Consider the following 14,967-nt stretch of genomic DNA (forward strand, 5'->3'; position numbering starts at 1 on the left):
CCAACTGCGCCACCTTGCAGCATATTGGACCCATTAAACCTAAAAGATAACATGTCTTATCTTGGTTGTTTGCATTTCCAAACAATAGTCTAGCCCTTAGCCACCTGTAATGTCACAGTATCACCTTTTCTGCAGCTGTTTCGTGGATATAACGTGTTATGAAGTGACATTTAGATAGGTGGGTTTATTAACACGGAATAGAGCCAGGCTAGTTATTTGCTCTTTAACCAATCGCTATGCTAAGCAGAGCTAGCCAGAAGCTGGTTATACACAGACAGTTAAAGCATCACCGGTCTTCTCATAACTCAGCAAGAAGCGAGCAAAAAGCATATTTGTCAATATCCCAAACTATTCCTGTAAATGTTAGGATTCAATTTGCTCTTTTGGCAAACTGAAAACAAAAGTCTGTGTAACTTGAGATTAATACGTCCTTAATCTTATCTTCAAAGTTATTATACACCGATCAGTCCCGACAATAAAAACCACCTGCCTTTTATTGTGTAGATCACCCTCGTGCTGCCAGAACAGCTCGGACCTGTCTGCGGATGGATGCGGGAACTCTAGGAGTGTCTTGTGATGTTTGGCAGTGGGATGTCAGCCGAGGATCCTTTGGGTCGTCGGGGTTGCAGGGTGGGGCGTCCATAGGTTGGGCTTGTTTCGACACATCACATGGATGAACGATCGTATTGGGATTTGGCCAGTTTGGAGGCCAGGCTAAAAAGTTGGGCTCTTTGTCGTGTTCCTTGTACCGTTTGCAACCATATTTGGTGGCTGGTATGTGTCAAACTGATTGGAAGCCTTGGACTGTCATAAGAAATAACAGAATTGGAAAACTTGTTTTACAATATATTACGTACAGTACTGGGCAGAATTTTAGGCAAAGTGACGATGGTTTCAAAAAAATAGGATGAATAGTTTTTATTTACCAATTAACTCCATAAGTGCAGCAAAAATCAGACTCGGATTGGTTCTGTCTCTGTGTTTGTGTCTCTTCGTGTAATCACTGACTGACTCCATGATGCTGAGATCAGGTGTCTGTGGGGATCAAGCCATCTGTTGCATGACTCTTTGTTGGCTCTTCACGGCTCTGACTGGATGTTTGGACCAATCGTGCTGCAGAATGATGTTTTTAACACCACCTTGGTGGCGCTGAGCGATGGATGAGAGTCTAAAGATCTAACGAGCTTAAATCTGTCGCTGTCTGTCTTTAACAAAACTGTTTTTTTTAGTTCTGTATCTATTTATTGTTCTGTGTGATGTGTTTGCGCTTTCAGACTCTCTCTGAAGACGTGGTGCTGTCAGATCTAAGACCTCAGCGTTGGTACCAGTTTAGAGTCGCAGCCATCAACAGTCACGGCAGCAGAGGTTTCACCACGCCCAGCAAACACTACATCTCCAGTAAAGGTAATGCAAACACTCTCTAAACGCATACTTGGGATCTCTTTAGAGAACTGTTATGAGTGTCCCAAAGAGGGCGATGATTCCTCCTGCATGTTTCCATAACCTACTTGTGAATTCTGATATTCTGTCATGAGACACTGAGCGAAACACAGATCCTGATTTTGTGTCATTTTATGAGAGATATTACACCACCCTGAGGAGCAGCTCGAAACCCAGGAACGTTTCCCTTCCTCTCCTTCTCTGGTCTTTCTCTCCTTTTCACTCAGAGTTGATGGATAAGGTACACGCAGCCGAAAAACTATCAGGCAGTCCATAAAACACAGACAGGAAACAGAAAATACACACAAGTGCACATGCACATATTTACTGTAAAGACACACACATACGTACTCGCTCAGTTGGTTTAGTGCCAGAGTGAAATCCCCGGTGTGGGTCAGAGAGACAGGGTTAAAGTGAGAGTAAGACAGTCTCACACACACACACACACACACACACACACACACACACACACACACACACTGTAGGAGGTCCTAGCTCTAATGCTTAGCAGACTTAGGTCATACTGGTGTTACGCCAGGATTGGCTAGTGATATGAATCCCCTGCCAGGATTGGCTAGAGCATGTTTGAATGTGAATAATGACTTCAGGTTGGACCAAGCTTTGGAAAAAGGTCCTTTATCAGTTGAACACTTATGGGAGATTATGAAGAGGTGTCTGAAATAACATTTTCCACCACTGCAACACAACACCAAATGGTGAAGTCCTTTACGCCTCCAACAGTTTTATAAACATTAGAACATGTGCCGTGGTTTACTGAAATTTCTTTGGTAGCTTTGGCGACCCATCAAGGTCTTAAATTAGGTTTCTCTGGGCCGCACATGGGCATAAATACGATATATGGTTGTCTGTGTTTCTTGTATGCTGTTACAGATGTAACGGGGTAAAAACACGTGTCCGCTTTGATGTTGTCACGTTTAGCAAACCACAATGTGAGGAACGAGTATAGATAGCACATGTCAGCTTCACCCCGATGGCAGAACAAATGAACGTCTGTATGTCTACATGTTAGTGTAAATGGATAAGACAATGAGAAAATCAGCGATGACATTAACTTCAAGAGTAGTTTCCTCTCATTTTGTGGCAGTACTATGAAACTAAAGAGAGAAGAAACGTACCCATGAGATATGAGATAAGCCGTTCAGCTTGCTTGAGAAGAATGTCCAACACACATTGTTGAGGTTTATGAGATCAGCTCGTCTGTTGGCTAAAATTTCCTTCTTTGCATAGGTGTTGCAAAAGAATAATTCCTGTTTAAGGCTACGGCCAGCAGCCAGTGTGCTGGTCTCAGCATACTATTTTGTGGTTTTATGTTTTTGTGTGTGTGTGTGTGTGTGTGTGTGTGTGTAGGACTATTGGCTGAGAGAAGGAACTCTTCTGAATTCTCTGCTGGGTGCTTTCTTTTGTATACGGAGGTGCTAGTTGGTGGATTTTGTAATTTCCAGACAGAGCCAGGCAAACTGTTTGTCCCCGTATGCTAAGCTAAGCTAACTGTCCAACCTAATGTACAACACACAGAGATTGCAGCAAGAGAATTTCCTTCTCTCTGCAAACAAACTAATAAGTGTAGATGCTAAAAATGTGGAATTATTCCTTTTACAACACTGAGTGTGTGCATGAGTGTATTTTGAGGGCCTGGGTTAAAGGTTAAAGACACACTTCAACATTCCAAATACCATCTGATCGCACTCAGAGTTTTGTGTTTCCAGTTCATTAGTCTGATTAGTCAGGGGCTGGGGGTCAGGGGGCACAAATCAGGAAGCTGGCAGATGTCAAGATGGTTGGAGTTCCTCCACTGTGACCTGATGCTAACCAGAGCGAGGATCTCAATCTGAAAACCCCTTTCCTGCTTATTGAGATATTAGGCTTGCACAGGACCTGCCAGCTGTAATTAGGAGGGAATGTCTGGTTCAGAAAACTCATCTTGATGTCTTCATCTCATGAAACAATGGACCAAAAAAACAAAAAAAAACTTGCTCATTTAGAGACACACGCTGAGAGAAAAAAGGCCTCATGAGAAGACCGTGTGTTTTGGCTCTGATCTGGCAATTACTGCTGGCACTGAGACACCCTACTTATAACAAAAAACACCACACACAAACAGGCCAGGTCTTGCAGCTCCCAATATGCTGCCCTAACTTTGATCTCTGCAGCTGGGTCAGCCAAGCACAGCCCGGGGCCTGTGGGAGGCCTGCCATGGGGGATGTAGTTCTAATCAGATGCATTTTGTAGTTTTAATCAAATACAGCATCGGGGTTTGGGCCTCTAATGAGATGCAGAGTCCGTGTTGAAAGACCGGCGACCTCAGGATTTCATTTAGGAGGCAAACAGTGACTAGTGGTGGTCGCCTTTGGTCTGTGTTGTGGTCGCTACTGAAATGGGCTTCAGGCTTTTTGAGCATCACTCACCTTTGATGCTGTAAATCTAATTGGCCCTGTGGACTTGAATAAGACCAAGAGGAAATTAGCCTTTCCCCCCCAGAATGGCGTCTTTCTCCGCTGCAGCGCGCTACATATCAAGTTATTAGACAATTCAGTCAAGCTGGTGAAAAGTCTCAACACTAATCAGGCTTCTGTAGATAAGGCTGGAAGTCTGAACATTTTTATATTGAAATTAGGATTTTTTTTCAATTTTAGTCATAAGTTACACAATTAATACGCTGTGACAAGACAACGTTTAAGCTTTCAACCAGCAAATACACTCACCTGTAAGTAGCTGACACAAATCTTGTGCAAACATCAAAAAGAAAGTCCGGTTAATGTGCTCTGCATGCTGGTCTGTTTGTTGGAGTTTCACTGAGGAGGATGCACACTTTGTACATGTGTGATGTTGAAAAGATTAGAAAGCAGCTGGTGTCTTTTTACAAGCTAATCAGTGTGATGAGAGAGTTGAAGTCAGAGAAAAATAAACAGATGTTCACATATTTTTCATGATCATTTTTAACAAGCTGCTATTTTTAAGACACAATTTTTTGTTTTAAGCAAAAAAAATAAAATGTCTTCAGGGGATCTCTAAGTATGCTACAAAAATATATATTTAAAGATGTGAGCTAAAGAATTCACTTCTAAAAAAGGAAGTAGACAAATTTATTTAGTAGTTAACTTTTTTTTAAATAACTGGTAAAAACAATCCATTTGAGTTTCTAAAGTTTTAAATTATGAAAGTGCTAACCAAGACATTCTGTTAAATATTTTGTGAAACTGCAAAATCAATTTATAGAAAATACATTTTTAATCACATGTGCAGCATTTTTTTTGTTAAAGTTTATTTGTTTAGGGGCAAGTATGCAGTATGAACCAATGGCACACATATGTTCATCTATTTTTCCGCCCCAACATGAGCTCCCAAAACACATGAATCCAGTGACACATACTAAACGAAACTCAACAATAAATGCATAAATTAAAAACACAAAACTCAGAAGCAACAGATCAAACGTGACCCAATAGCTGATCTGTCTCAAAAAACTGAGTTTAAAATGTTCCCAGTTACCGTCTACTTTGAGTTCTTTTGGTAAAAACTTCCACATGTTGATGTCCCGGGCTGAAAAGCTGTTTGACCAAATGAAAGTTTACATAAGGGCACCTTACAATTACCGCTGGATAGTCCTCATGTTATTGAGCCTGAATGTCTGAGAGGAACCAGCAGACCACTGAGCACCTAAAGAAACCTGAATACGAAGGCACTTGTAGATGACTTTAGGGTTCATGAAATGATGAAAACCCAACGTGTTAGAAACATGGCAGTGATGTGATCTTCTTTGCTTCCTTTCCAACATTTTAATTACTCGACTGCATAACATCATGAGAGGCTCGATTGTTGTAGATGAAAGTAAATGTTCATTATTCTTCAGATCACCGTATCTCCAAATGAATTAATTCCTTCGTTACTTGAGAAGAAGTTGCTGACCAGTCACAAACCTTAAATGTTCTGATAATAACATCATGGGGCCGATGACATTTTTGATAATGGTGATATTTTCTGACATCGTACTTTTCTCTCTGCAGACCCTTCACCTCCAGAACCTCCGATAAACGTCAGAGTCAGCAACCAGACTCTAGACCGGACGAGTTCACAACCTGCGTCCCAGTTCACAGAAAGGTATCTAAAGATCTAGACAGAGGAACCGTTATTTGTCTGTACCACGTAGTTGTTTTGCACCTTTTCAGCCCTGCACGCTGCAGAATCAGTCACAGGCTGTGGTCAGGTGGATAAGCAGGTCTTGTCTGATTGTGTATAAGGATGTAAATTACAGCTCATCCTTGTTCAATTACACGCTGCAGTATGTTTTCTATTTGCATGCTGTACAACGAGGCCATGTAAAGTTCAGACCAATGTCTTGGATCAACACAGATATTCCAATAACATTTAATAACAGAGGTGATGACTCAAATTGCAGCTTCTGTTCCGCATGATATAAAGTGTCTGAACCTCTACCATGCATACATGAAGTAAATGGAGGATTGCAAACCCAACCCTGAGAGCAGCTGACAATTAAGTAGAAAATCTGTTTCACTGCTGCACCGCAGAACCTGCACAATAACAATCACTTCTTGGTACGACTGTTAAGGAAGCAGCATCACCATGAATTTGTTTACATTCGTGTTGTGATGTCGTCTGACTTGTGGCTTTCTCTCGTCAGGTCCAGGGGAAGCGGGGTCACCGTTGCGGTCTTATTACGCTGGGAGCCCCCCAGGGAGGGGGACCTCCCGGTCCACAACTACAGAATCACCTGGCTGTCTCGACATACACACACAGCGCACAAGCACACGCACACACTGCAAGCTCATCCAGTGCTCAACAACATGCACACGCGAGCTACACACTCACGCACAGCAGAGCAGGCCAGAAAGGAGAGCAACAGTAAAGTGACTCAAGGGGTAAGGAAAGCTTTATATACGCTTATCTACACCACATAAAAGATTATTGCCATTATGTTGTCCTCTCTTGCATGATGATAATGTTTTGAGAACACAATACCTTAACTTCAGTATTTAAAATTGCTTGATAATTGTATAACGCCAAACTTATTTCTCTACTGGAAAGCACTTTGGGTCAACGGCTGTTGTTCACTCGACTTTCTTCATGATGAACTAAAATTGTAAATTAAGTCTCATCACAGTGTGTACATGGTAACGGTTCATGACCTTAGTCAGCTGATGAAGCTTCCTCAGTTGTCCTGGAATTTTAAATCTTTGTTTTTCTATTTTTCTGAGAACATGTTGGTGTTAAAGCTGAAAAAAAATCTGAAAATTGCATCTGTTGATGAAGATCGTGTGTCAAAGGCCTGTCATGCAGATTTGCAGTGTTTCAAAGGCAACGACACACACTGACACACCTTTACGCTCGCTACACACTGTGTGACTTTCGGCCGTCCCAGACGAAAGATAACAATCGTGAGAGAATCGTGGCGATATCTTTGGTCTTGACTCTAAATCGATGGTCCTACGTCGCGCTGTGAGGCAGGTTCAAGGACGGCTGTTGTCGTGGCCTTGTGACCAAAGACAACCTGCCATAAAATTCTGACAGTGTCAAACATTTGGGGTGATCATCTCACAGTGTGGCTGCTGCTGCTGCCTACGTCAATAGAAATGCAGCATGACATGACGTACTGATCAGCGCGACACTGATGCTAAACCCAAATGAATAAATAAATCTTTCTGAGCCACGATTTCTCTCCAGACAAATAAATACCACAAAGGCTCCGTTCACGCTTCGCTAGTTTCTTTTCCGTGGATGGATGGCGCACACTTTTACTTACTTACTTACTTTTCCCGTTAACGTCTGTTGGGACACTAACAGTGTGTCAGACGATGCACGGTCGCCATTTATCCCTATGGAGGGCATCATCAGGGGTTAGCCCCCAATCCGCTAGGTCCCCTGACACCAGCTCCTCCCATGTTTTCCGGGGTCTCCCCCTCTTTGTTTTTCCGGCAACATCCAAGTTCCTGATTTTGTTGATGAACTGAGTACTACGGTGGACATGTCCGAACCATCTTAGACGGCGGTACCGGATCTCTGTATGAAGATCAACGAGGCCTAATTTCATACGACGCTCTCTTGAGCTGATGTGCATCAGGCTTGATGTGGTACATCCATCTCAGCATGGATCTCTCATTCCACTCCAGGCGACTTAGATCTTCTTTCCTTAGAGGCCAGCACTCGCAGGCATACAGCATGGTCAGTGTTGTATGCGCAGCCACGGACACCGGGTGATATGGACCTTGATGACAGTTCTTTGAATTTCTTCCAGGCCGATCTGGTTCTAGTGATAGTGGCAGGATCACAGCCACCTCCAGCACATAAATTGTCTCCAATATAACAAAAGGAGTCAACAGTTTCGAGCCAATAGCCACTCGACTGCACTGATTGCCAACAATAGGGCGCTTTGCCATCGCTTATGACGCTTTACTCTTGAGCATTCACGTGGACTCACGTACATTGTAGGCTGCGGTTCAGCTTGTGTTTTCCTCATGCAATCGAACTTCATGTCGTTTCCAAAGTTTATTAGATTCATGTCTTACAGTGTAGCTAGCTGAGATCTATAAGATTTTTAAAATGGCACAGTTTGTAGCCGGCCGTACCTTCATTGTTCTGAAGACCTGCAAGTTATCAGCTGTAGCTCCAACCATAAGCCTAATATCAGCGTAATGCGAGAGTCGAGCTTTTTTTCTAAATGCTGTGGATGTGTCGTCACATTGATGTTTTCTTGTCTGTTTGCATGTTTTTATAAGTCCCAGTGTGTTGAGCTCCAACGGTCACCGTAAAAATGCATAAGCTCCTCTCAGTCCAGTCTGTCGGACTTCATTTACACTGTTCCCTACACAATCTGGAGTCCAACAACACACACACACACACACACACACACACAGCACATACATAGGATCTATAGCTGCACCTGAGAAGTTTTACTAGGTCTGTAAACGCACACACCTCACACACTCACAAACACACCCACACCTACATTCCTCGCTGTATTCTGCTTGTGATTACTACGGTCATTTTACAGGCCCACGCACAACCAGGACACGTTTTGTAAACAGCTCCTGTGTGCGAGCGGTGGTGCAAACTGCAACGAAGCGTTTAAAAATGCATGTCGTAAAGAGCAGCATATGTTTGAGTTACTGCGTTATGAAATTCAACAGGAAGCAACACACGCCGCAGGAACGGATCCGATTTAACACTCCGTTATATTCATTCTTACGTTTCGACATAAAGAATCCTCCATAATAATAATAATAAAACAATATCCTGATGAACCCCCTGTGGCCAATAAATAATCCTGGTAATGGCGGTGAGGTGGAGAGACGGAGGAGCTGCTCAGGCATCTCGATTCAGGATGTGGATTTAAATAAGTGGACTTGCTGTTCTGTGTTACAGGCCGACTTCATGTAGAACTTACAGACCTCTGGAGTTGTTCAAGCTGTAACTTATAGATATTTTCAGCTTCTTATGTATGGTTTTGTAATGCTACACGTAGACATATTTAAACAACCTCACATCTGCACAGCTTCAGATCTGGTTTTGACATTTTCACCCTCAAATTGTTGTTCGGGATGCGTTTCCATTACTGGACTCTTCTGTTCCACGTGGATCTGAAATATCGTCCTCAGACATACACAACATTATCTTAGTGGAACATAACTTTGTTAGGAGCGCCGCGGCAACATAAAGGGCTGCCTGCACAGCGCCGAAATAACGTGACAACCTAACCGTGTAGATTGACTGACAACAGAGAGAAGTGGCTCTGCTGCATTTGGATAATGGGTTTAACTCAAGTCAAAGCATCTGGGAATGTACTGACAATATGCCACTCACTGCAGCATGAGGGCATTAGCCACTGAGCGTATCAGCTATCAAGGCTGCAGAGCACAGGATCTGCATGTGTTGTATGATGGATATTTAGATGTTGAAAGAAAAAGACACTGACATGAAGTTATTTTACAAAAGTGAGTCTCACTGTTGCTCAACTCAGCTGCAAACTTCTAAAAGTTTCGATGTGTTGTTAAAATTATATTTAATGCAGCAGTAATACTTAAAAGGTCCACGTTGTTACCCTGATTATAGGTGTGATGATGATGCAATACGTTGGCAATGCGGCTTAAGTCCAGCCAGCAGCACCGAAACACCCGTAATCACAGTAAACAACACAAACACACATTACAGCTTTGACGCAACAGGTATGATTGCCGATGTCCTGACCGAACCTTTCTTTTCCTCAAATTAGTAAACGACGGATGATTTTTCTGCACAGGACTCTTCAGTTTCTTTCCTTAAAGTAAAATGTGTAGTTCAAGGAAAAAAAAGAACAAGCTGAAGCATAAACATCAGCGTTTCGGGGCTGAAATGCAGCCGCTCTCATATGGACCCAGCCATCCTAAGTAGTGATGGCGATCCCAGACTGAGCCTGGTGGAGCCATTTATCTGTAGTCTGGTCCTCTGTTCTGCTTGGCTGGGAGGTCTGGAATTTAAATGAGCCCCCCTAACTAGTGTTTCCTACTCGCAGCTGCATCTACACACACAAAAGAGCAGCATCACAACAGGTAGGAAGGAACCTGAATACAACATCTTCCAGGTGTGAAATTTATCTCATATCACGCACAGCATTGATATTTCATCGCTCCCCATTAGCACGACATCACACGCTCCCTAGATGTGTGTAAAACTCACATCCTGTCAATCAGGAATTTATGCAGGACCGGAGAAATTCAGCATTAAACCTGATGGTAAAGGGGGAATTCAGAGGAAGTATTCCAACGTGAAAAAAACCCCCTGCTGAGTCAGTGCTTTTAAATATACATCAGTTTCTTACATATAATGTCAACTGACATTATTCACCAAAATAGAAATCCAGGCTTCCCTCGCTCTCTCTGTTTCACACACAAACACACACACACACACACACACACACACACACACACACACACACACAGCTGTACAGGCCATATGTTTTGTCTATCTTCAGGGTAATGGAAATACTTTTACCCCATTTTGTCTGTAGGTCACCGAGACGCTGCTTTTAACTTGCTTTTGTCTCGTTCTGTCTTAAGTGTACACACATAGAGAGCCACACACACGCAGGCTTGTTATCATCCGAGCATCTCTTTGTTGTGACTAGTTTAGATCCACGCAGACAGACAGAGCTGATTGACTAAGAGCCTGTTAATGAGCTGTCAGTCAAGCAGAGGGCTAATGCAGAACAGGTCTGCAGTCACGAGGCGCTCGGGCTGATGACGATGCAGACTCTATTGACAGTGAAGATGAGGGAGATGGTGGCGGTCGCTGCGGTTTCATAATGATGCGACAAAGATAGAAGCTTTTCTTGAACTTTGTCAAATAGTTGGTCCTGAATCTAAAGACGTTTTACAAACAACTTCACCACAGTTGTTGGTGTCATTGAAAACAAATGAAGCTGATTTAGTTTGAGACACAGCTGAGGGCGAAAGACAAATAAGGAAGAGAAGCTGTGTTTGTAAAATCCTGTTCTTTCATGTGTTTTAGGCGCAGTGTGAGCTATGGCTGCAGGGCCTGCTGCCGGCGACCTCCTACATCCTCTCCGTCCAGACGGTGGCCTACTGGGGTCAGAAGAGACTGAAGAGTCACAGAGTCCAACTTGTTTTCACTACCATCACTCATACAGGTAAGGAAATACCTGTAACTTCTCCACAGGTGATATGACCTCAGATCTGTACTATAGGAATATGTACAGTGCAGTTTGGATATTTGACTGTGCACACGCATTTCAGTGCAAGTTTCCCATCAGTTGAATATGATTTGAAATTTGCAAACACGCTTCTTTGGTTTCTTGCAGGAGTTAGATGAGAAGATTGATACCACTCTCATTTCTAAAACATGAGACTACTGTCAGTAACAGTCAGGCCACCTCCTCAGATGTCATTTCTCATTTAATTAATTTGTTTAAATTTGTTTAAATCCATTGTGTGATTGTAACCTCCTGTATTCTCTTACTTTTAGCAAGAAACTGAATAAGCATATTTCAAACGTTTTCTTTAATTGTACTTAAGCGTTGCTGTGCTTTATAGACGTAGATTTTTATATATGGTGGAAATTAAGCATCGGAGGTACATCGCTGCACTTTGCACCTTTTTTTTTCTCTCACAGCTGCAGTTCATTTTCAGTAATTAATTGTGGGTGCAAAGTTTGTGATGTCACATTGCATCGATCCAAGCCACTCCCCTCAACAGTTTGCATGAGTTTATTTTATTAGAATTGATGCTTGTGTAAAGAAAGAAATGCCGAAGAAGCCCCAGACAGCCAACAGAATTTGTGCAGTTTTGACTTGTAGGAATACCATTCTGGAGTACAGCTAACAGTAAGAGGTGCTCAGTGAATTCAGATTTCTTGGCCAAGTCGTGTAAACTACTAAAACTTAGGGACTCCTCTGGCAGCCAGGGAGCCCGATCCCAAATAGTACTTATTAAGCACTTATTTTGAACATTTCATTAACTTGTCATGACATTAATAAATACTGTTTATATAGCACAGTCCACAGCACCTTTTAGTTAGCAGAGTCATACATTACTGAGCTAATGATTTTCCTGTTAGGGTTAGAGCTGCTGCATTTGCTGACTGTCAGCATATTCTGTCTACCGGCAGCTGCACTGTTTAAACACACAGAAACACCGAGTATCGTGGAAAGTGGCGATGTAAATGGTCGTCCAGGCAACGAGGTATTTATAGGTGACCTATCGGTCAGCCCGCAGAGGATTATGGCCAGCTGCAGCTCAATTACCAAACCGCATACCAGCATCTTTATATGGAACACATTGTCATCTATAATTCAGGAGAATTAATATTTCACACAGTCTGTGTATTGGCCTTTAACTCAGTGCTAATGAGGGTCCGTTAACGCATATAAAGCCAATTAATGTTTCTGTGTTAATGAAGAAACAGGAACGCTAGCTAGCAGCTGCACGACCATTAGCAGTTTATATCTCTGGTGCAGTATAATTATGAATTCATGTGCTGTGTAACAGGTCTCATGTACTCAACACACACACATACCGACAGGTGACAAATTAAAGGAAAAACCAACATGAAGTGTTTTTCTAAGGTGTTGGTCCACCAGTTGCTGCCAAAACAGTTTCAGTGCACATTGCCATTTATTCTGCAAGTGTCTGGAACTGCACTGGAAGGATAAACACCATTCTTCCAGAAGATATTCCATCATTTGGTGTTTTGATGATGGCAGTGGAGAGCGCTGTCTGACACCTCGGCCCAGCGTCTCTGATAGGTGTTGTGCTGAAGGCCAGAGCATGGGATTCATATCATGTTCATTCTCATCAAACCATCTGGTGAATGTGGGCATTGTAACTCTGGAGCAGACCACTCATCAGGATGTTTAATCACGACATGAATGTGACCACTCGACACCTTTATTAATGAGCAGTGACGCTTCCTTCTGAAGGCTCAGAGGAATAACAAAGTAGAGCGGAGCCACTGGATCCCGTCATCGTGGGCAGCGAGGGTTCATGTTTTTCCTTTAATTTGTCACCTGTCTGTGTGTAATAGTAAACATCATTTTGATTAATAGATAATCTGCCTTACCCTGTTTGCTTATGTAGTTACGGTTGATGAGCGGATTTTGATTAAAATGGTTAAGACGGTGAACATCTCACCTGCATCTGGTTTTTAGGTTTGTTTATGGGTCTGTTAAAGGTATTTTGCTTATAAAAAACGTGGAATGAACCAGGTTTGTTATTAATGAGCTTTGAAATTACGGCTATTTTTATTTTGTGCTGCCTTGTTTGTTATCGCTCCAACTAAAGGCCTTCAAATCAGCCAAGTTGTAAAGTTTTAAAATGTGCTGCTTTCCCTCTCTTTCTCTCCCCTCTGTCTGACTCCATGAAAGGCGAAGACTTCTCCAACGAGCTCCCCTCCTCTTCATCTTCATCGTCACTTCCCTCTTCTCCTTCTCTCTCATCCTCCTCGCCTTCCTCCTCTGACCTCTCCATCTCCTCCTCCGGGCCTCACCCTGAATCCCCCCTCAACCCCGTCGCCCCCGGAAACCTGCGGCTGGAGGTCGCTGCCCCTCATTACCATGACAACCAGCTGCAAGTGAAGGTGTTCTGGAAATGGCCGTACCATGGTGAGTTGGTTTTGAAACACGAAACGACCGAGCAGAACGCCAGGAAGGAATGAAAAATATTGAGGGCGAGCAAGGCACTTTCTGACCAGGAGCAATCCGCGGTTCGCTGTCTTGCTTAAGGCCACTCAGACAAGAAGTGCTGTAGGTCAGAAGATTAAACTGCGATTAACGGACACTTGGCTCTGCTCTCTGTGCTTAACACCAGTCAGCCACAACACTGAAACCATCTGCCTAATACTGTCTAGATCAACCTCATGTTGGCAAAACAGGTGTGACCTGTGGAGGACTGGACTCCACAGACCTCTGAAGGTGTCCTGATGTCAGGCAGCGAGATCTTAGCAGCACATGGATCCTTTACATCATCATCAGAGGTTGCAAGGTGTGGCCTCCATGAGTCAGAAGTGTTTTATAGGACATCCCACAGATCAACCCGTCAGATTATCCATCCATCCATCCATCATCTATACACCGCTTCATCCTCACCAGGGTCATGGGGGGCTGGAGCCTATCCCAGCTGACTCAGGGTGAAGGCAGGTTCACCTGGACAGGTAACCAGTCTATCACAGGGCTACACTTAGAGACAGACAACCAAGCACACTCACATTCACACCTACGGACAATTTACAATCACCAATTAACCTCAACATGTTTCTGGACTGTGGGAGGAAGCCGGAGAACCCGGAGAGAACCCACGCTGCACGGGGAGAACATGGAGACTCCACGCAGAAAGATCCCGGGTGTCCTCACCGGGACGCAAACTGGTGACTTTCTAGCTGTGAGGCAACAGTGCTTCCAACTGCACCACCCTGCAGCCCCCATCAGATTATGCCATGGAGAATTTGGAGGCCAAATACACACCTTGAACTCTTTATTCTCAACTGAAGAACTGATACCTCACTTGTTGCCTAATAGTTCCCACCCCTTGACAGGCGGCATTTTAACGAGATAATCAAAATATCAGTGGTTTTATCGTGGTGGCTGATTGGTGTAAGCGAGGTGTGTCAAAAAAGTTCCAGGACTGGTGTCACAAAAGATAGATTTCAAATCCAGACTACAAACTACCAGTCTTCTCCTTCCACGTAACCCTCCTGGAGTCTACCACCCTCCTCCAGCCTTCTCTTCACGCCGCCATGCACTCCTGGAAGGATTCTTCAGGATCCTCTGCAGCTCCGTCCTCACAGCCATCTTGATGTCGTCCACGTCTTCTAAACGGGTCTCCTTGATGACCCCCTTGAGCTTGGGGAAGAGGAAACAACCCCACGGAGCCAGGTGGGGTGAGTAGGGAGGTTGCTCCAGCACAGAGATGTTCTTCTCAGCCAGGAGCTGTGGGATGCTCAGGGCGCTGTGAGCAGGTTGTCATGGTGAAGCAGCCTCCACTGGTCCTGACACAACTCTGCCTC

The 14,967-nt window shown here is 43.6% G+C and overlaps 1 protein-coding gene across 1 annotated transcript in view; it reads left to right on the forward strand.

Annotated features, from left to right (window-relative positions):
• The window catches only part of anos1b (anosmin 1b), a 52,040-nt gene that overhangs the window by 32,517 nt on the left and 4,556 nt on the right, over positions 1-14,967 (forward strand). The window contains exons 6-10 of the mRNA XM_008292859.1: positions 1,275-1,404; positions 5,466-5,559; positions 6,101-6,338; positions 10,960-11,098; positions 13,331-13,567. Coding sequence (XP_008291081.1) covers positions 1,275-1,404; positions 5,466-5,559; positions 6,101-6,338; positions 10,960-11,098; positions 13,331-13,567 — 838 coding nt within the window. The remainder of the gene's footprint in view (positions 1-1,274; positions 1,405-5,465; positions 5,560-6,100; positions 6,339-10,959; positions 11,099-13,330; positions 13,568-14,967) is intronic.

Source organism: Stegastes partitus, unplaced genomic scaffold (assembly GCF_000690725.1).
Source record: "Stegastes partitus isolate 25-593 unplaced genomic scaffold, Stegastes_partitus-1.0.2 Scaffold839, whole genome shotgun sequence".
Lineage (NCBI taxonomy): Eukaryota > Metazoa > Chordata > Actinopteri > Pomacentridae > Stegastes > Stegastes partitus.